At 38.6% G+C, this 22447-nt stretch overlaps 1 protein-coding gene across 1 annotated transcript in view; it reads left to right on the top strand.

Annotated features, from left to right (window-relative positions):
• Positions 1-18695, top strand: part of CFAP97 (cilia and flagella associated protein 97) — a 31121-nt gene extending 12426 nt beyond the window's left edge. Inside the window, exons 3-5 of the mRNA XM_081084098.1 lie at positions 6707-6972; positions 15327-15477; positions 17362-18695. Of these exons, the coding sequence (XP_080940224.1) occupies positions 6707-6972; positions 15327-15477; positions 17362-17489 (545 nt within the window). The 3' untranslated portion in view covers positions 17490-18695. The remainder of the gene's footprint in view (positions 1-6706; positions 6973-15326; positions 15478-17361) is intronic.
• Positions 18696-22447: the final 3752 nt, after the last annotated feature.

Below are 22447 nucleotides of genomic sequence, written 5' to 3'. Positions count from 1 at the left end.
GAAAAATATCCTTGGGTGAGAATTAACAAAAAATGGAACAAACACAAGCATATATATATATATATACACATATGAACATATATATATGTTCAGTGTAGACTAACATTATTAGACATCTAACATGAAAGTAAACCTTGAAAGAATTTATTAGAATTTCTGAATATTTAGCCTCTTAAGTCAATTGGGTGGCTGATTTGGGAGACTTCCTACCCCTGCCCAAAGCCTGCCTTTGCTAGGTACATAGCCAAAAAGGGTATGGTTGGAATTAGTTCTTTGACCTTGAGCTGTAAATCCCTGAATAGGCAGAAAGAGCATTAAAAGATAGAGGAGTAGAGTATGTAGAAGTTTAGGCATTGGGTTATGAATCTCACATATTTAAAGAACAGTGAAGAAGTTGGCATGACTAGATTAGAAGGTATGTTTCAAATTCTTGGTATAGGTAAAATTAGGTCAGTTTAGGAAGAATCTGTAGGGCAAAATAGAGACAATTTAGAAATGCTCCACAAATTTTACTGCATAGATTCTGTATGAAATAGATATGTATCCTGGGAAGAAAAAATTATTATAAGAGAAAGAAATGGGATTAAGGAAGCATTGAATAAAGAAACTGGTTAAACTTACTGCTAAACTGATAACAACATAGGAGGGAATGAAGCAAACTGCCTTATTTAAGAGGAAGATACTGACCCTGTTGTACTCGATAAGGAAGAGGATGCCCATACAGTAGTCCCCTCTCATCCTCAGGGAATACATTCCAAGACACCATATGGATGCCTGAAATGGGATTGTACTGAACCCTATATATTCTGTGTTATTTCCCTATATGTACATACCTGTGATAAAGTTAATATATAAATTAGGCATAGTATTAGATTAACAACAACAATAATAAAATAGAACATATACATTGATAAAAAGTAATGTGAATGGCTTGAGGGTCGTTATTAAGTAAAATAAGGGTTACTTGAACACAAGCACGACACCACTGCCACAGTTGATCTGATAACCCAGACAGCTAATAAGTGACTAAGGGTGGGTGGTGGATACAGCATGGATATGCTGGACAAAGGGGTGGTTCACATCCCAGGTGGGACAGCATGAGGTGTCATTGTGCTACTCAGAATGGCACACAATATAAAACTTACGAATAGTTTATTTCTAGAATTTTCCATTTAATATTTTTGAGCCACAGTTTTCCACAGATAACTGAAACCGAAGAAAGCAAAACTGTGGGTGGTTCTGTACTGCGATTAGCTACTAGCACATCCTCCCTGGGAACATGTTTTGTCCCTTTACTGGCAGGCTGCAGTGAACAGGATTCTAGTAGGTGAAGAGGAAGTCTCAGATGTCCTCAACACACTACCAAGTGTTACCAAACATTTGAGAAAATCTAAAATCAAGAGAAGCACCAGACTCACAGTTGAAGAACATAATACTTGAAGCAGAGTTAAAAGTGAAGCTTGGTGAATTTAGAGTGGCAAGGACAAAACTCTCTTCACTAATAATACTGACATGATTTGCTTTTTATACTCTTCTGTCACATGTGTATAGTGGAATTTAGCACTAAAAGGGACAAAGAGTGTTTGACATTAATACACTGACCAAATACACCAAAAAGATTTAAGAGCCATTAATATGCAATGTGTGATAAAAGCAAAACAGAACCCAATGATGAAATTGACAAAACCCTAATCATTATGAAAGATTAATAGAGCAATTAGACACCCCTCCTCCCCCCCCCCCCAAAAAAAAAAAGTAAACTGCCTGCTTGTGGACTGTACTTGGTCCACAGGTATTTTGTCTATCATACATTTTTTTTTAAGTGGTGGCATATCAGTGGCTGTTCCTATATAATGAATTACCCCAGTGCTTAGAGACTTAAAGGCAGGGGACTAGAATCATCTGAGAGCTCTTCACTCACATTAGGTGTGGATTTGGGATGACGTGAACAGGACTGCTGAGCAGCGGGCCCACGTGTGCCTCTGTGTTGCCTGGCTTCCTCACAGATGGCAGCGTCAGGGTGGTTGGACTTCTCACATGGTGGCTCAGATCTCCAAGTTCAGTGTTCCGGGAAACAAGATGGAAACCTCATCGCCTTTTATGACCTAGCCTCAGAAGACACATAGCTTCATTCTTCCATATTCTATTGATGTAAATGGTAATGGACCTTCCCAAATTTGAGAGGAAGAGCATAGACCCTCTCTCTCAAGAATGTCAAATACCTTATGGACATGTTTTAAAACCACCTCTTCAGTCCATCCTCTGTCCACATAATTTTTACCTACTTCTCCCAAACGCAAAAATACATTTCTCCTTTCGAAAGATTCCCCCAGCCTTGAAATCCTGGGTCTAAAACAGGCCCACGTGCAGCGCAGTCTGCTCAGACGTGGTTCTTCAGTTTCCTGTACCTCGGAGTCCTTTGAGAATCTTCTGCCAGGAAGAAGTAGAAAGGAAAAGTATGTTTTGAATCCCCTAAGTTCTGGCTCTTTTATATTCTCTCTAAATTTTGCTTGTAAACTGACCGGTTCATTTTTTAGTCTGTCTCTCTATCCTCTAATTATTGTGGATAAAATAAATCACTGATACTTTCAACATTCTGTGTGGAGATCTGCTTAGCCCAGTCCACCAATGGCAGTAGGTACCTAGTCAAATAGCCAACAGTATTCCTAAAATTCTGCCATTTCATCCACTTCAGCAATCCCTTCTAGGCCCTTCCAGCTCTACTTGTCACCTGGTCTCAGCCAGTGCCCTCTAATGTAGATTTTTTTAGAGTAGTACCCCGGTTCCTGATACCAAATTTTGTATTAGTTACTGCTGCTCTGATAACAAATCACAAAACTTAGATGTATAAAGCAGCAACCTAGGATGACTCAAAAACTAAGATCATAGTGGCCCTCTATGTGGTTTAATTGCCTCACAGCCTGGCAGCTGAGCTCAGGGCAGTCAGACATATAGGGTGGCTCAGGTCCCAAGGACAAATATTCCAGGGAGCAGGGTGGGGTTGTGGGGTGGGGGTTGCATCTCAGATCTAAGACACACTTAGGCTGTATCATATTGGTCTACATAGTCACAAGCCTTCCAGATTCAGAGGACTGGGACTGGGAAAATGTCACCGAATTTATCACCTGACAACTTGTTAACAAAGACAAAGAAATTTGGTAAATTTTATTATTATTTCTTGAAATGTGACCTGTCAATTTATAAGTTTGGAATTTTTCTTAAAAGTTTATAAAAAATCACTTGAAAAAGCAAATACCATTCTTTTATAGGGATCATGAATATGCCTACAGGACAGTTCTTTTTTTTTTTTTTTTTTTTTTTTTTTAAATATATTTTATTGATTTTTTACAGAGAGGAAGGGAGAGAGATAGAGAGTTAGAAACATCGATGGGAGAGAAACATCAATCAGCTGCCTCCTGCACATCTCCCACTGGGGAGGTGCCCGCAACCCAGGTACATGCCCCTGACCGGAATCGAACCCGGGACCTTTCAGTCCGCAGGCCGACGCTCTATCCACTGAGCCAAACCGGTTTTGGCGACAGTTCTTTTTTTTAAGAGCTATTATATGAATAAGGTCTTAATATGGCTTGAGATAAAATTTTCAGTGGTAACGTTACACAAAGTTTTTAAATGCTGTCTGTATCTCAGCTTAGGTGAAAGTAAAGCTGATACTTCTAGTAAATGAAATTACATAATTTAAGAAAAGGCTCTAGTGATGATGGACACGTATTGAAATACTGTAACAAGTTTGAACAAAACTTTTATTGAAGCCCTAGCCAGGTTTCCCAATGGTTAGCGTATTGGCCTGCAGACAGAAAGATTGCGGGTTTGAGTCCCAGTCAAGGGCACATATCTCGGTTGCAGGCTCCAACCCGGGAGCATGCGGGAGGCAACCGATCGATGTCTTTCTCTCACATCCATGTTTCTCTCTCATCAATGTTTCTCTCTCTTCCTCTCCTCCTCCTTCCTCCCTTCCACTCTCTAAACACATCAGTAGAAAAATATCCTGGGATGAGGATTTTTTAAAAATTGTTTCATTGAAGAAAATTAGAGAAAAACAACGTTTCATAAATATGTGAATTTAAATATGTATATATTTATATAAATATTTGTATCCTTATATAAATATTTCTATTTTCTTTGTCCAGCGCAGCTAGAGAGTGGTCCGGTTCCTGAGTAGGGGCATCTGGGGATTGAGAAAATGAAAGAAAGAGACAGACACAGAGATAGAAGGAAAAAGCTGGAGACGGGTGGGGCAGCTGTCCTCTGATGGAGAGACAGTGACCCAGAGTAGATATAGTGCATTTATTTTATACAGCAAAATACCAGGAAGTTTTACTTAAAGCCCTAGACAAAGGAGATTATGTGCATTCTTGTGGCTTCTTTGTAATTGTCACTTCCAGGTGGGCCCAGATAATGGTGATTGTTCCTGGTGCTTGGCTGGATTTAAATAATGAAACCCAGCCCCTGGCACCTGAGTTGAAGGTCAGGCTGACAACACACCTGCCTCTGGCAAGGTGTGTTTCCAGGGCATGGCTCTAATGGGCACTGCTGGATTCAGATGACAATCAGCTCACGGGCCTTTCCCAGGCGCTCTACATCCTTGAAAGTTTATTCAAGTTAAAAAAATTAGATCTTAATCAGAAAAACCAATGGAGCATATAAGGGGTGGACAAAAGTAGATCTACAGTTGTGAGTACATGAGATAGTTTATTCTGGTATTATTATTAATTGTATTATACTGTAAACCCACCCCTATATTTAAAGTTGCTTCATACTTGAGCATATAGCCACTTTAGAAAAACATAATAGTGATACCTGGATTCAGTATATAAGTACTCCATCCATATACTTTTCCATCAGAGTTAGAATGCTAATTTTTAAAGTGAATTAGGTTAAGTGTCCTTTATATAATTAATTTATTTATAGCTTTTGCCTTATTTTACTTTTTAAAACTTATTAAAAATGCCATTAGGAAAAAGGTTTACTTTTAATTTTGTTTTAAAGGCTTTCATTTATGGCTAAATTAATATAGAAACCTTATTAAATTCTACAAAATGGGCATTTCTTAGAAGCAAGATAATTATGTTCAGCCCATCTATATCTTTCTAAATGTGTTCTCATTCAGGTTTTATCATTTGGTTTTCAACAAATTACCAACCATTAATTTCATCATTTTATATCAGGAAATCACTGGTAATAAAATTTATTTTAAGTTTCTGTAATCTTTGATTGTCTATGGTTAAATGTAGGGAGCCAGACATACAGTTTTTGTGACCTTGCTCAAATGTTTTAAATTTTCTCTACCAGTCACATTTTTAGATGAGGGTTAAAAATGCCTCTTCCTCTTATAGTACAAAACGCTATGACAGTAAAAGAGTTAACAAAGGTACTCAAGTAAAAACAAGTAACGCTTACTTTAAAAAAATATTGTAAAAAACATAATAAATGTGCCAGTATATTACTAATCTGATATAATGTATTCATTTTAGTACTGACTTAAACTGAAATATTTAGCAAGCTTAATAGTTTTAGAAATTTTTATGTGATAATCAGTATGCAAAATATTTTTCTTGGTTACAAACTTTTTATACAATACTAGAGGCCCAGTGCACAAAATTTGTGCACGGAAGCGGGGTGTCCCTCAGCCCGGCCTGCACCCTCTCCAATCTGGGACCCTTGCATATCCCCCTGCTGGCAGTTGGATATCCCTCTCACAATCCAGGACTGCTGGCTCCTAACTGCTCGCCTGCCTGCCAAATCCCCCTAACCCCTTCTGGCTGCCAGCCTGATCGCCCCCTAACTGCTCCCCTGCTGGCCCGATCACCCCCAACTCCCCTCCCCTGCCAGCCCGATTGCCCCCAACTGCCTTCCCCTGCTGGCCTGATCACCCCCAACTGCCCTCCCCTCCTGGCCTGGTCACCCCCAACTGCCCTCCCCTGCTGATCTGGTTGCACCCAACTGCCCTCCCCTGCTGGCCTATTTGCCCCCAACTGCCCTCCCCTGCTGGCCTATTTGCCCCCAACTGCCCTCCCCTGTTGGCAATCTTGTGGTGGCCATCTTGTGACAACATCACATGAGTGCGTCGTGTGACGCCATCTAGGCTTTTATTATATAGGATATTGATGTTGGCTTATGTTTAATCAGGAATGAAATGTTTGACTTCTACAGAAGTATTTGTTTTAATGCCAATACAAAATACTGTAGTAAAATATTTTCAGATTAAGTGGAAAGTTTCAGAATATTCTGCATTTGTTTTTGCCATTTTCTACCCATTGTTTTCACCAGTCATTGCTGAGGACACTTTATTTTTGAAGTATGCCTTCCACCTAACAAAAACTGTCTAAGTATTATATTGGTACACTCAACCAGAGGTTTCCAACCTTCCTAATTATTAAGCTTCCTTGGAGAAACATAAGATGAACCTGACAGGGGCATTTTCCATAAATTATACCTACCTTAAAACCAGCACCATGTACATTTCTTTATTGTTTGGTATATAGCTTTTATTCCCAAAGAACTCAGTAAGCATAAAATGCTAAGCTGCCTCTGGATTTTTTTCTACACAATTGTGTGATGTCAGTAACATTATTTCATCTATATCTTTTCATGAATAAATGTAGTTTTAATTTTAAGAATTAAAGCAAATACCATCATATTTCATGCTACTTTCTTTAGCCATTTTTCCTTCTATTCATTTCTGTAGCTTTTCTGGAATTGGATAAAAAGAGACCAGAGAAACATCACTTAGCTCAGCCTTCAGCAGCACCTAGGAGAAACTACTCCTTCACAAGAGAGGAGGTGAGACAGATTGATCGGGAAAATCAGAGGCTTTTGAAAGAACTGTCAAGACAGGCTGAAAAACCAGGAAGCAAAAATATGATTCCTAGAAGATTTAGTCATCCCCCTAAGTTATATCACAGTGCTGTCAACAGACAGAAAGAACAACAAAGGATTGAAAGAGAAAATTTGGTAAGTAAAAAATTTTTTAGTCATCAAGGAAATGCGTTTGTATTGATTTTTTAAACCCAACTTACCGGAAACCCAAAGACAGCCCAATATTTAAACTTAATTATATAAAAATAGATTTAGATGTGTTTGGCATGAAATACATGATGAACTATGAGCCTGTAAGGTACAATGTGTAGCTTTTTTTCAGCAACCCATATTTTAAGGGAACCTTAAATGAAAATACTGAAACCTCCATTAACTATATGACTAGATCTGTTAAATCACTACAGTAGTACAGGAAATGATGTCCAAGGGTCATCCTATATAATAAAAGCATAGTATGCAAATTGTCCCCTCGACCAGGAGGTGGTTCAGGAATTTGACCAGGAGACGGGGCTGGCCGGAGGAAGGGAGGGAGGCCCCGGCCAGTGGTGGCAGCAGTGGCAGCAGCAGGCGGCCAGGGGAGGGTAGAGGAGGGAGCGGCAGCCGGCAGCTGCTAGGAACTGTACCAGTACACAAATTTCATGCACTGGGCCTCTAGTATGTATATATCCTCTGTGAAGTATTCAGTCACTAGCTTAATCTATTTCACTTTACTGTATCCCTGAAAGCTAACACAATTTATATATCACTTATCTATAATCCTGTCTAATAATAGACAAACATGGTAATTGACCATACCTTCACTACGCCTCCCATTGACTAATCAGTGAGATATGCAAATTAACCGCCAACAAAGACGGTGGTTAATTTGCATACGTAGGTGCGAAGCGGTGGAGCAAAGACTAAAGGTGGCTCGGGCTGGAGCCAAGGCCTGGGTCCCGGGTGACGGAGGAAAACCGGTGCCGGCAGCCAGAGGAAGGGAAGGCCTATTGCACGATTCTTTTTGTGCAACAGGCCTCTAGTAATCTATAATAATAAAAGCATAATATGCAAATTGTCCGAACAACTGAACAGAAGAATGACTGTCCGAATGACCTTCCAGAGGACCACACTATGACACACACTGGTGCCAGGCCAGCCAAGGCAGGTGCGATGTGATTGGTCGGGGGACCCCATCATCTCCCCACGATTGCCCGTCAGAGGGAGGCCCAGGTCAGCGGGGCATTCAGTGGGGTGGGGGGCTCCACTATCACCTCAAAGAGGGAGGCCCAGGCCACCCTTTGCACGGCAATTGATCATGGAGCCCCAGCCGAGTGGGCGGGGCCTCCCAGCTGTCGGCCACAGAGGGAGACCCAGGCCACCCTGCTGACAGCGCTGCGGCAGGTGGGCAGGGCCTCCCTCTGTGGGGTGATCGATCTGGGGGCCCTGCGATCAATCGCCCCACAGAGGGAGGCCCAGGCCAGCGGCGCTGTGGTGGGTATGAATGGCTGGCCATCAATTGCCCCATAAGCGATCGCACCCAACGCCTGTCACCCATAAAGGGAGGCAACCGGTGGCGGGGGTGGGGGGGCAGCACCACACAGATGGCAAGCAGTGGCAGCAGCAGGGGCGGGGCCAGCTGCCGCCAGCCAGGAGAAGGAAAGCCCTGATAGGCCCTGATTGCTGGCCAGGTCTAGGGACCCTACCCGAGGGGTCCCGGATTGCAAGAGGGCACAGGCCAGGCTAAGGGGCACACCCCCCCCCCCTGCCGCTGTGCACAAATTCTGTGCACCAGCCCTCTAGTTTTAAAGAATATATATGTTCTCAAAGAGGTCAAATTTTGTGGTCTGCTACTTGAATGTATGAAAGTCATTATCATTAAAAAATATAGTTACACTTTGATGTTCTAAGAAATATATGTGGGGGCTGTTAAAAATCTTCTCATTAAAAACTTACTCATAGCATATGATTTTTTCTTTTTTTATGATTTTTTTTCTTTATTCATTAAGGTATTACAAATGTGTTCTTATTCCCCCATTGTCCCCCCACCCCCCCAGTTCTGCCCTCACCCTCAATTATTTTCTTCATAAAATTCAGTTTATAGTAATTGCTGATATTTACTGAGCTCTTACTAAATGCCAGGCATTGTCCTTTTTTAAAATATATTTTTATTGATTTCAGAGAGAGACACAGAAACATCAATGATGGGAGAGAATCATTGATCGGCTCCCTCCTGCATGCCCCACACAGTGCATGTGCCCTGACCAGAATCAAACTGTGACCTAGTGGTTCATAGGTCAATGCTCAAATACTGAGAAACACCGGCCGGGCCAGACATTGTTCTTAGTATCTTCCAAATATTAGCTTATTGAATCCTGACAATAATTCTTTCAGGTAGATACTGTTTTTATCCACATCTTACAATTAAATAACTGAGACTTAGAGGTGTTAAATAATGAGCCCAAGGACACAGAGTAAGTGATTGAGCCAAGATTCTAAACCCAGATAGTGTTTTAAACTAAAATTAAATCTTTAATGAGCACATAAATTCAAACTTAAAATAATTGATAAAGCTTTTATTAACAATTACTAAAACAGTTTCCAAACTTCACCCTCATATTTCATCATCAGTACAGTCCTATTTTTCTATATACTTACCTGAAATTGTAATACTAGTAGAGTCTTAAATCCTTCAGGAAAGTTACTCTGCATGTAGCAAGGAGTAGATAGCACAAAGCAAGTTGAAATGAGGTTAATGGATAGTAGGTTAGGTGGTAGTTTTCTGCACATCATTGTAGCAATTTGAAGCTAATTCTATATCTTCCAAAAACTTGTCTGTTCCTTTACATTTATCCTTCATAATGACTTATTATTTTTTCATTAAAAAATCTATTCTATATATATAAAAGCCTAAGCCACCATTACAACCCAACAACCGGTTGACCAGTCGCTATGATGCACACTGACCACCAGGGGCCAGATGCTCAGTGCAGGAGCTGCCCCCTGGTGGTCAGTGCATTCCCACACCCAACCTCCCATGGTTCCTCCCCCTGGCTGGCCAACTTCCAGTGGTCCCTCCCGCCAGCCAGCCAGCCCCAATGGCCCCAATTGGGCTGGCCAGCGGGGGGAGGGGCCATGGGAGTTTGGCCTCTGGCCCCGATCAGGACTGGGCGAGATGGCCCTAATCGGCCCCAATTGCCAGCCAGGCTGAGGAACCCCACCCATGCACAAATTCATGCACTGGGCCCTGTTATAAGAAAAGGAGACATATTGCCCTAACCGGTTTGGCTCAGTGGATAGAGCGTCAGCCTGCAGACTGAAGGGTCCCAGGTTCAGTTCCAGTCAGGGGCATGTACCTTGGTTGCAGGCACATCCCCTAATTGGGATGTGCAGGAGGCAGCTGATCAGTGTTTCTCTCTCATTAATGTTTCTGACTATCCTTCTCCCTTTCTCTCTGTAAAAAATCAATAAAATATATTTTTTTAAAAAGTACAAGTCATAATCCCTATGTGTTGGATGTTATTAAATATTTCTCTTTGTCTCCCTGCCCTTACCATTGGTAAATATGACTAATGAAAAAATTTTTTAAAAAAGAAAAGGAGACATATGTAATACTTTAACAATAAAGAATTTACATTACAAAACAACGATATTCTCTAAAACAAAATTTAAAAATATCTATTATAAGTTTTTATTGGAATTAATGTTAAATTTACATTTTAATTGCAGAGTGTTGACATTCTTAAAGTATTACCTTCCTATACAGAAATATGGTATGTCTTCCCATTTATTCGATGCACAGGATGATGCTCCAACCAACTGAGCCACACAGTCCAGGGCTAAGCTGTTATACTTTTAAATCTGTTTGGTAGGCTGTTCATGGTCAAAAGACATGTACACACACATTTTTATAGTTATTTCTGTGTCAGATATACTGCACAAGCAGCATCCAGTACTTTATAATTTTTATGATTTGTATTCCTTCATTTGCTCTCATCTTATGATGGAGATCAGTTCATATGGCTGACAGGCATAATGACTAAAGCAGTTCTGTTCCAGGACTCTTACTTTCACTTGTTAGCAATCCAGAAGCTACCAGTATTTACTAATACAATTCAAGACAAAGAAGTACCACTGTGCAGAGAAGGTAGAAAAAGAGAAGGAAAATATGGTATACAATTGAGTCCTGAGCTTTAGAGTTAAAAGCATGCTATTAATCTGTCTTTCTGATGAATTTTGATTTCTTATTTGTTTATCACTATCTTCCCCCCTCATTACCAACGGAAATAAAGGAATAATAAAGACAAAGTAAATTTATCCAGTAGAGGGCGTGCTTGCTATATACTCAATTATATTAGAACTTTATTATTTCCAAAAAGGGGACTCGTTTTTTTAATTCATGAACTTTGAAATATTGTTAAGCCGCATCTTCTTATCTGTATTTGAATATAGTATAAATTGATGATTTTAATGAAAGAGCAGAGAAGAGGGGAGTTATTAAGGTAGTTTATAGTTTCACTTTACCCTCTGATAGAAATTAGATTATTTCATTCTTTTAAATGTATGTCAGTTTCCTGAGCTGTGAAAGAAGAGGGGAGGGGGGGTAATTGAAGCCAGATGAGGGAAGAAGTAATATTCCTGGTGGAATGAATCAGAATTAGAGCCTAGAGCTCAAATGAAGTTAATTTATTTTAATTTTAAATCCAGAGAAATAGAAGTAGACAATAAAGTAGACCATAATGTTTCTACTTGGGAGTTCTTGTGTTAAAATAAAAGTAGTGCATGGATAAATTTAGAAATTCAGACTGGTCTTAAAAACATTAAGTGGCCTCGCCGGTTTGGCTCAGTGGATAGAGTATCGGCCTGTGGACTGAAGGGTCCCTGGTTCGATTCCGGTCAAGGGCACATGCCTGGGTTGCAGGCTCAATCCCCAGCGGGGGGTGTGCAGGAGGCAGCCGATCAATGATTCTGTCATCATTGATGTTTCTGTCTCTCTCACTCCCTCTCCCTTCCTCTCTTAAATCAATTAAAAAAAAACAAACATTAAGTGAAAAATAAAATCCTTTTTCTTTTGTTCTTTGTCTGCTCTGGTCTAGAGGAGTAATTTTAGACCTCTTAAATGGGGAAACTGTTAAAGGGAGAGTGGTACATTGTCACAAAGTGAAGATTTATGGCACACTCATACCTAGTATGAGTGTTTAGTTGAATAATCAGTACCTTTGTTCTAAGATCTTAAAATCATAGTTCATTCAGTCTGGCTTTCCTTATTCTCTGCTTTGTTGACTGTTGTCTCCTCCCATAAGAGAAATAAACCTAATCATAACTAAGAATGACTCTAGCCTAATGATAACTAAGTATGACTCTATCTGTAGAAAATAGGGAGAATGGTCCTGATTTTTCCTGACTATAGGATACTTGTTACTCCCTAATGTCCTTCAGGGTCTTTGCTTTATCACTTTAGAAACAATAAAGCAACTCTTCTCTACAGAAATCATTAACACGTTATTTATTCATTAATTTATTTTAACCTTTCTGCCTCTGAAGACAGCATTCAGGCTAAGTTATTTTTCTTTCCAAAAAGAATAATGTTTCCAAGATTTAAAAAAATGCATATTTAGACAAACTATTTTGGGATTCATAATTAAAATCTGATTTCAGTAGCATTACTAAGATTTTGTATACCATAAACTGGAACATAAGTAACCATTCTTATCATTTTTCAATTCTTAAGTTCTTACTCTATGCCAGGAACTGTTCTGAGCACTTCGTATCCATTGTCTCACTTATTACTCCAAATTGCTTGAGGTTTATTTCATTGTTAATATCCCTATTAAGTCATTTGACCAATGTCATATAATCAGTGGCAGAGCCAGGATTTAAATCCAGGTCTTTCTGACTAAGTAACTTACATTTTATTAATCACTCTATTACAAGTGTTAGAACATTTTGAATTATTTTTAAGTTTTACCCAGGAGTTGTAAATTGATGACTAGACTGAAACGTATGTATACTTTTGATTTTAGGGTTTATACTGTAATCAATACTTCATAGTTTTGATATTGTTTCCACAAGCAAGACCTGTCTGAAAGCATTTCTTTAATTTTTGTTAGCTTGTTAAGTTATAACACATGGACTAATACATGGTGTGGTTCCATATGATTTGGATAGCTGAGCCAAATCATGTTTCTTATATCCCCAGGTTTCTGCATGTAAACTTGATAAGCGACATCTCAGGACTACAGAATGGGTTTACTTTTTGCCTTATTGACAAATTATTTCAGAATTGATTTTGATGATATAAAAAGAAAAATGCACATCTAACCAAAAGAGTAAATTTAGGAAATTAGGAGTTTAGTTAAAAAAATATTGAGACTTTCACCAGCAAAAAGATAAAATTTGTAAGTAACTGAAAATATCAAGTTTTCTGCCTATCTGTTCCACTCCTTACAGCTCAGTGAGTAGTTAATGGGATAATTAGATAAAACAGCAGATGTAGCTCTGCTCAGTGAAATACATTGATGATGTGATACATAGGAAGTTGCTTACTATGCTATAAATGTCTTAGACATGCAATGGTATTATCTTCCCAACTAAGTTCTAAATTACATGACAAGGCAGTATTTTATATATTTTTAATATTCCTTCCAGTACCTTACATAGCTCAGAGCAGCTACAAACTATAGAGGAGAAAATACAATCTTAGGAGGTTTTGCTACCTAAATTATACAGCTTCTCTTGTCTATAAAGAGAGAAAGCCAGTCTTATGGCAAAAAGACCATAGACTTTACAGATGGAACCATGTTTAAATCATAACCCTCAGCTCAGCAGAGAGAACCACTAACACTCGGTGGGAAAGGCTTTGGAGGAGTTGACTCTTCTAGCCTTTGAAGGCTAAAACCTGGGGAAGGCATTTCATGCAAAAAGAGTTGTTGGCAGGCTGCATTGTCTCAGTTGATCTTTCTGCTTCTTCATGTGTTCTGCCATTTGTCTCCAAGCTCCATTTATTCACATAACTCCTTCTCACCCTTTTCTAATCGGCACTTCCCCTGAATATTTTGACTTGTTCTACCACCCTCTCCCCACCTCTGGGATTGTTCAGGAGCACTGATGACGGAACCTCAGAATAGAGGGGTAGAGGATGAAGATGCTAAGAACAAAACACCACGTTGAGAAAAAGTTCTGGAAATGTAATGGTTCACAATTACGTACATGTACTAAATGCCACTGAACTATATGTTTAAAAATGGTTAAATGATAAATTTTATGTTATGTAATATTTTACCACAATTAAAACTTAAGTTGAGGAAGAAGGAAAACATTGTACAGAGGAAAACTTGTCCTGTGATGGAACATGAGGCTGATTTTTCAATATGAATCTTGGTGCAGAACAGCATTCTCTTTTTAGATAAAGTTCAATGTGCTACAGAGGAAGTTTAAATCAATAAAGAGAATAATAAAACACAACCCTGGATCAATCCGAATTCATTGGTCTACTTAAATATTCCTTTCTCGATGATGCCTGGGAGAAGCAAACAAAAGAAACTCTTTCACCTGATTTGTGAAGAAGAAAAATAAAATTAAGAACATTATACATTAGACTCTTACTGAATCTTATTATACTATGTTACTGGATACTGTGTTGCCTTGGCTAGTTGATTTATAACCTTTAAAAAGCTTTATATTCTATAATAGTTGTAGTTGATTTTCAAACTTCTTAACATCAAAAACTTTTCTTTTTTCAAATTAATTTTATGCAGAATCTTCAGTATATAAAACAGACAATTCAAAAAGCATTGTTGAGTCGGTAGAAATTAGGAGTGGGAGGGCCCTGCCCCTTGGCCTTTCTTCAGTGTCCTAGTCAGCCTGGAGTCATTACTGGAAATTTAAAGCAGGTAGAGAGCCACTGCTGGATAACCAGATAGAGGATTTATAGTAGCTTTAATAAGCTATGGTCATTCCTGGGCTCTTAGCATTATTATTCCCATTTTGTCATTTCTATGAGAAACTCAGCTTTAATGTATTTCACCTTACAGCACCTTTTCTAAGATTGTAACCTGATCTGAAAGAGGTGTGCCTGTGATCAGTTGTTAAAATCGTAGTGGCTTTGGTTAGCTATAGGATAGGTCAAAGCCCTTAGGTCAGCGGTTCTCAACCTGTGGGTCGCGACCCCTTTAGTGATCGAATGACCCTTTCACAGGGATCACCTAAGACCATCCTGCATATCAGATATTTACATTACAATTCATAACAGTAGCAACATTACAGTTATGAAGCAGCAACGAAAATAATTTTATGGTTGGGCCACAACATGAGGAACTGTATTTAAAGGGCCAGAAGGTTAAGAATCACTGCCTTAGGTTCTCCTGAAAATATATTATTTGAAATATTTCAACAGTGCTTTAGTCTTTTCTATTTAATTTCATCCATTTCAGGTTCTAAAAATAGTTTTCCTTTTGGAAAAATATTAGTATTTATATAACACTGACTTTCACATTGATTGTCTTTAAATGAAGGCTTTATTGAAGAGACTTGAAGCTGTGAAACCAACAGTTGGCATGAAACGGTCAGAACAGCTAATGGACTATCATCGCAATATGGGTTATCTCAACTCATCACCATCCTTAAGACGAGCAAGATCGACTCTCAGCCAGTATAGCTCATTAAGTAAGCATATTCACAATTATTTTGTACTTATTTGTATCTTTTTGTCTTTTTTCTTATAATAGGGTTTTATTTATTTTTATTTATTGATTGATTTTAGACCGAGAGAGAGAGAGAGAAACATCAATTTGTTGTTTTACTTATTTATGCATTCATTGGTTGATGCTTGTATATGCCCTGACTGGGGATCAAAACTGCAACCTTGGCATATCAGGACAGTGCTGTAACCACCTGAACTACCTGGCCAGGACATGATAAATGCCGACTTCTGAAATGCACTTTATGATTTTTCACTGGCATGCTTTGTTTGTGTTAGTTCACTTAATTTCAGGTTTCATTTATAGCAGGTAATGGCAGCATAGGAAGGAAACCAGGAGAAAAAAATAGTTGAAAATATCAGTAGTTTTCTTAGATAATGGAAGAGAGACTTTTTTAAAATATATATATTTTTTATTGATTTTTTTACAGAGAGAGGAAGGGAGAGGGATAGAGAGTTAGAAACATCGATGAGAGAAAAACATCGATCAGCTGCCTCCTGCACACCCCCACTGGGGATGTGCCCACAACCAAGGTACATGCCCTTGACCAGAATCGAACCTGGGACCCTTGAGTCCGCAGGCCGATGCTCTATCCACTGAGCCAAACCTGTTAGGGTGGAAGAGAGACTTTTAACTTCAATATATTTATTAAAGGAAGAAATGAATAGATGTGCTATTTAAAAGTCGCTAAAACATTTCCCCAGCCAGTTAAGAATTATTGGTAATATCTTCAGCCCTTGTATGTACTCTGTCTTCCTCACTGAATAAAACAAAAATCAACAATCTGTAGAGTCATAAGATGTAATCCTTCTTAAAGCTTTTTATGTGGTCATTCACACATCTGACCAGTGGTGTGTTGCCGAGAATGTAGGCAGAATGACCACAGTGCTACTGCCTGCGACATACAGGAGGGCCAGATATCTTTCTGTACAGAAGTCTGTGCTGTTGCTTCATATATGCATTCTAAACTGGAAAAATTAGAAGCCAGTACTAAAACAAAGTTGGAACCACTTACCATGCCACAACTCCCCAGGGCTCATGTGAGTCTTACACAGTCCAGTGACTAGTAATTCCATTCACTCATTCTCTAAGCATTACTTCTTTGGTATAGTGACTAGGATGGGGGTCTGTTCCAATAACTCATGCTTAGTAAGTATTCGGTCTTGAATGTGGTACATTTTTTGTTGAATAAATGTATAATCCTACATAATAAAAGGCTAACAGGCAAATTGTCCCCTTGGCTGGGAGTTTGACCAGGGGGTGGGGCCGGCTGGCCAACCACCCACGGCCCCTCCTCCCGGCCGGCCCAGCCCAACTGACCCCAATCGGGGTGGGCTGGCAGGACCCCACGCATGCATGAATTTGTGCACCGGACCTCTAATGGTTATATGGTTTTTTGCACTTGAATCATTTAAAGCCTTTATTTAAAACATCTGTTCCCACCCAAATCTGTTGAATCAAAATCCCCTAGTGTACTATATTTTTTAACTTCCACAAGGAACTCGGAAGTGCATTTCTGGTTGAAAATTATATTAGACTATTAAAAACATGTGGCCCTGGCTGTGTGGCTTAGTTAGTTGAAATATCATCCCATATACCAAAGGTTGCAGGCTCAATCCTCCCCCCACCACAGTTGGGATTGATATAGGAGGCAAATGATCGATGATTCTCTCTCCCCTCCTTCCTCTCTCTCTAAAATTAGTAATATCCTCAGGATCAAAAAAAAGAGAGAGTTAGGAAAGGAAAATTTAGTCTGAACTTAAAATTAGGAAAGGAAGTTTATCAGATGATGATTTATGTATTTTGTTTAAATAATTCAAATCATTTCTTATTTTTTGTGTATTTTCAGGAGGCGCTTCCAGGACATCTAGTGCTACCAGTGGTCTCAGTTGTAAAAGTGAGGGAGCAGTTTTTGACAAATCCAGTGGCCTGTTGCTAAGACCTAAGCCCCCTAATGTTCGTACAGCTTGGTTATAAAAACTTTTTACTTTAAACATTGTTCACCCAATTCTTATTGAAATGCTCTTGTACATTACTATAATTCTCTTTGTAAACATCTCTAATAACTGTTTTAAGAATTTTAAGTTGTACAACAGCAAATCGTAATTTATTGTACTTCAATGCAAAATTGTTTTCAAAAAAGGCAATTTAATGTAAAGTCAGTGTTTCCTGTGAGGGTGTGTTTATATGAGATGTGTATGTATTTAATAGGTAAATGCATGTATATTGTCTTAGCATAGAGATCAGTTCAGCTCTCATGCTGATAAAACAGTTGTATTACTGCACGTTGGCACTGAGATGTTAACTATGTACATCTCATTTTATTTTTATTTTCACCTCTTATAAGCTTTAAACCATGAACATTACTCCTCAACTTGACTGGCTTTTGTTTTCTGTTTGCTTTAGGACTTAAGTGGTATGACTCATAACTTAATTGTAACACTTTCTTATTAATGAAACAAATCTTGAAATTCGTTTTCATTGTTGGACCTAATTTACTGGGTCAGTCCTTATGATTCGCCAGAGGTATCTTCTACCTCTGTGTAAGTGTGCTGAGTTACACCTTAACATTTCATCAGCCATTCCAAACCATTTCACACTGTGAGTATTAGGAAGTTCCACTTAGAAGCTCCTCTTTCATGTTATTGTACATTCAGGTAAAGTACTATTAATGATGCTGAAAAATAAGATAGGCTTGCAAGCTACAGTCTGCTTACATTGTGAATAGTTTGTCCAAGGACCAGATCATCATAAGCAAAAGCGAGTATTTTCCAATCAGCAAAATAGCACCAGTCTCAAGAAGTAGATCTGAGTTGTATCAGGACAGTGCTTCAAATGATACTGTTAACAAGCTGTGCCACATTTAGTATTTATTATATTAAGAGAAGAGAAAAGAAAGAAATGCATCGTCTCGCAGCATTAGGACTTCCAGGTAGTGGTTTTAAGGGTTGAAAAAGAAAACTACAATATAAGCGATAAAGGGGGGAGAATCATATATTTATTGAGACTCTTTTATGTCTGCTAATTTGCTTGTTTTGTTTCATTCTGTAGGCTCTTAAAGTATATCTCAGTCATGGTTGTGCCTGCTGTTCTAGTTATCATTGTCTTTCATTACTGGCCTCTTTAGTATGTCCTTAGAATGTTGGAAAATTTCCGTATTAAATGCCAAACCTTTCTTTTTCTAATATGCATTTGTGATCTGTAACCACAATAAGAATATTTGTATTTTTCTGGGTTAACTCAAGCTCTGTAGCATGTATGCAGAAAGCCAAAGTGCATTTTACTGAACATCAATTCCGAATTTCTTGGTCTTAGTTTGTGTTCGTCGATTTTGTTTAAGGTAGGGCATGTGAGGCATGGGAACAGTAGGGCTAATGTAATTCATGTGAACACAGCCTGACTGTCAGATTGTTCTTCTTTCTTTGGGCTACAGTTCCTTCACTGTTGTTGGATGCTCTGTTCTGGTGAACAGGTTTTTACATCATTTGGTACTGCTTTACATATAAAATTTAGCTATACTAATGCAAGGTTTTAGTTTTTAGCTTACTGTACTTCTCATGTTTGTATAACAACCTATCTTTAAGGAGAGATAAGGTAACGTTGAATTTAAAACTCAGCATTTGAACATCAGTCCAATAGTGATTAGCCAGTATTTTTTAATTGATTTTTACATTGTTAGAAAAAATATATGTCAAACCTTTAAATGTCCATAATGACATTAGTCTCTAGGAACATTTATATGGTCCTTGCCATATTTAAGTACAACATATAATTTCATAGATAAAGCAGTACTTTGATTTTTAGATACTAAATTAATGCCTTTATTTGTACTGCTTTGACAGGGAGGTGCTTCTAAATGTAACTGGTAACAGGGATTCAAAGTAAAAGTCAGGAAGAAAAACAATATTCGTGTTTTTAAAACAATTTATAATACTGTTGTCATGATTACTTATATATGATAAGTGTAAATAGAAGGCTAGGAATTGAAAAATGTGATATTCTTCAAGGTACTTTGAAGTTATGGTTTAAGAGGCATTTTTTATGAAGGGCTCGTAATTATACTGTATTCATTTTCAAGAACATAAAAAGTGAAGGATCACCTAGTACTACTTTATATTTGTTTCACTGGTACCTTGCTGTTTATACTTTGAAGATTTACTTCTGCAAAATTACACTAACCCAAGATCTAAATTATTAGGCAAGATTCTTACTGAGTGTTATTTTCATATCTGTCAAATGCTAAACTAACATTGCCTCTTTTCCATAAGAGTCTGTGAAAGATTTTGAACAATTAAAATTATTTCCTAAGAAATATCTATTATCTTGGGCTTTCCCTACTTCCTTTTTTCACTGTCCATTAAAAGCCGCTTTCTTAGCTACTACTACAAATAAAATGTTCTGGTTCGCTTATAAACATAGTGTAATGCAGTTGTTTTCAACCATTTGTTTTAACCCAAATGTCCAAAATGCTTATCTAGACAACTTTAAAAAGAGGTCATTGTGAGGGATATGAGTGTGTGTGTCCCATCTTCAGACTCAAGTACTGCACACTGTGAAAAGTATTATGACCAATATAATGCCGAAGATACAAGTTTAATTATTATATTTTGATAATTCATGAAATGTTTAATATCTTAAATGCCAAAGTCTTTACCTATAAATGATTATATACCAGCCTAGAAAATGTGCTTAATGATAATGACTTTATTTTCATGCATAAAGGTCAGTAAGAAATTGAAAAATCAATATCCTTTAAAAATTTTTCAGCCCATTGTAATGTATTTTGGTCATGAAGAACTAGCTTGGCATAGTGAAGAAAGAAATAAAAGAAGTAAAGATAACTGAGTTTTGATCCAGCGTCTGTCTCTCAATTGCATGGTTTTGTTCTCCCATTTGAAAAATTAGAATAACAACTTTTACGTACCGCACAAAACTAAGAATTAGTGAGAATGAAGTTGGAAGGAGGGTATTCGTTATAGAGCTTTCAGAGTTTTGCTTAAAATTCTATTCTTGATCAATCATCTCTTTAAACCACATTATCAAATTTGTTCTGTAATATTGTTACAATGCTATATTGGGCACACTGTTCTAGATTGACTGCAAGGCCAAACTAGTCCCATTTCACTCTTACTGCTAGGGTATCACCCTCTGGGGTCCCAATCCAAAACAAGTTTATCAGGGCTCCCCTTCCTTGGCATGCCGAGGGTTCGTTCTTGTCCCTTTCTCCCCAAGAGGCTTTCAGACTCTAGTCCAGAGATGGCGAACCTATGACACGCGTGTCAGAAGTGACACGCGAATTCATTTTTTTGGTTGATTTTTCTTTGTTAAATAGCATTTAAATATATAAAATACTACACTTGATCTTAGCCAAAAGGCTGAGAAGCGATAAAATATATAAAATATCAAAAATATGTCTTTGTTTTACTATGGCTGCAAATATCAAAAAATTTCTATATGTGATACGGCACCAGAGTTAAGTTAGGGTTTTTCAAAATGCTGACACGCCGAGCTCAAAAGGTTCGCCAACACTGCTCTAGTCCCTCAGCATTTCAGCTGAATTTTCGATGATTTGTAGGCACCAAGTGAGGAAAAGTATCCGATGAGGAAACACATCAGACTCACTTCTGCATTGTCTCCTTCCAAAGTGTTGGCCCCATAATTTTCCATGCCTCCTTAGCTCCTCAGTGCCTTCATGCAGATTTTATTTTAAACAGTTTGAGCCCCTTTTCTAGTTGTGAGAGGGTGCATGGTTTGCATCACCTGGTCTGCCAATATGGAAATCCTTTATAAACCATAAATACTTTTTTAAAAAGGTAATTCTCAGATCTTCATAGTGAAATAAGTGTATTAATCTTGAACCTGGATTTGGGCACCATCAAATGAAGCAGCCCCATTTCCTCTAAGATACCTACTGGATTGGGATAGATGTGACCTTGGATGTGGTAAAGCATAGAACAAGGCAGTCAACTTCTTCCTGGGGCTGCAGGACTGAGTAGGGGGAAGAGCTTGGGAAGAAAGAAGGAAAAGAAAGTACAGAGACGCCACACCCCTCAAACCATCTATCGGGAAATAAAAGGCAGGTGCCCACCTTTCAGGCTTTGCCTAGAATCGAGGAGTTTGTTCCCTCCCAGTCACTCAACAAGCTAGAGCTATATGAACCGTTTGTCCTCTGGACCAAAGTCCTCATTTCCCACTTGAAATTGTGGTTCTTTTCCTCTTGCTCACAATTTATGAGTCAAATCCAAAACTGACTTTTTCTGCTAGGTCTTGCTAAATGGTTACAGAAAAGCGCTGGCAGAGATGTTCTGTGCCCGTGTATCTAACGCCGGCAGATGCTTTCTAGAGCCATGGGTCTAAATCTAGTTATTTTCTTCAAGGTCCACCTTCTACTCCTGCCACATTTCAGCTCCCCTCTTCTACTCAACCAAGACTCGCTGTATTACACTTTACATTATGTAACAAGGCCATTTTCTCGCTCCTACCCCCATTTCGGCTTCTTCCAGGATGGGTTCCAGGCTTCCTGTATCTCCCGCAGAACCTAGTCATTAAATACTAGCATGCTAGTTGCTGTTCAGTGGACAGTGCCCACTTGTCATGAAGTTCTGTCTCACAGTTCTCTAATGGCACTGATACGAAGCACTTCCTATTCGTGCAAGACTCTTGAAACTATGTTCTGAAGCTCTCGGTGGAAGCTCAGAATTCCTGAACTGCGTGGATGTGCATAAAATAAGGTCAGATTGTGGAAGCCCTGGCCGGTGTCATCACTTTGGAGTCTACAGTGACGTGCTGTGAGGTCAGAGAGTGCATTGCCTGTTCACGTGTGGGAGCCAGAACTCCTCAGCGTTGTAGGTATGTACATGTAAATAGTATATTTGGCATTTAAAAGCTGGGCCACTGATTTATAAGTGAGTCATGCTAGAAAATAGGCATGTATG

The sequence above is a fragment of the Myotis nattereri genome (genome assembly GCF_964212035.1).
Source record: "Myotis nattereri genome assembly, chromosome: 2".
In the NCBI taxonomy this organism is placed as follows: domain Eukaryota; kingdom Metazoa; phylum Chordata; class Mammalia; order Chiroptera; family Vespertilionidae; genus Myotis; species Myotis nattereri.
Note: the sequence above shows the minus strand (reverse complement) of the source record. Positions and strands in the feature narration are given on the sequence as shown.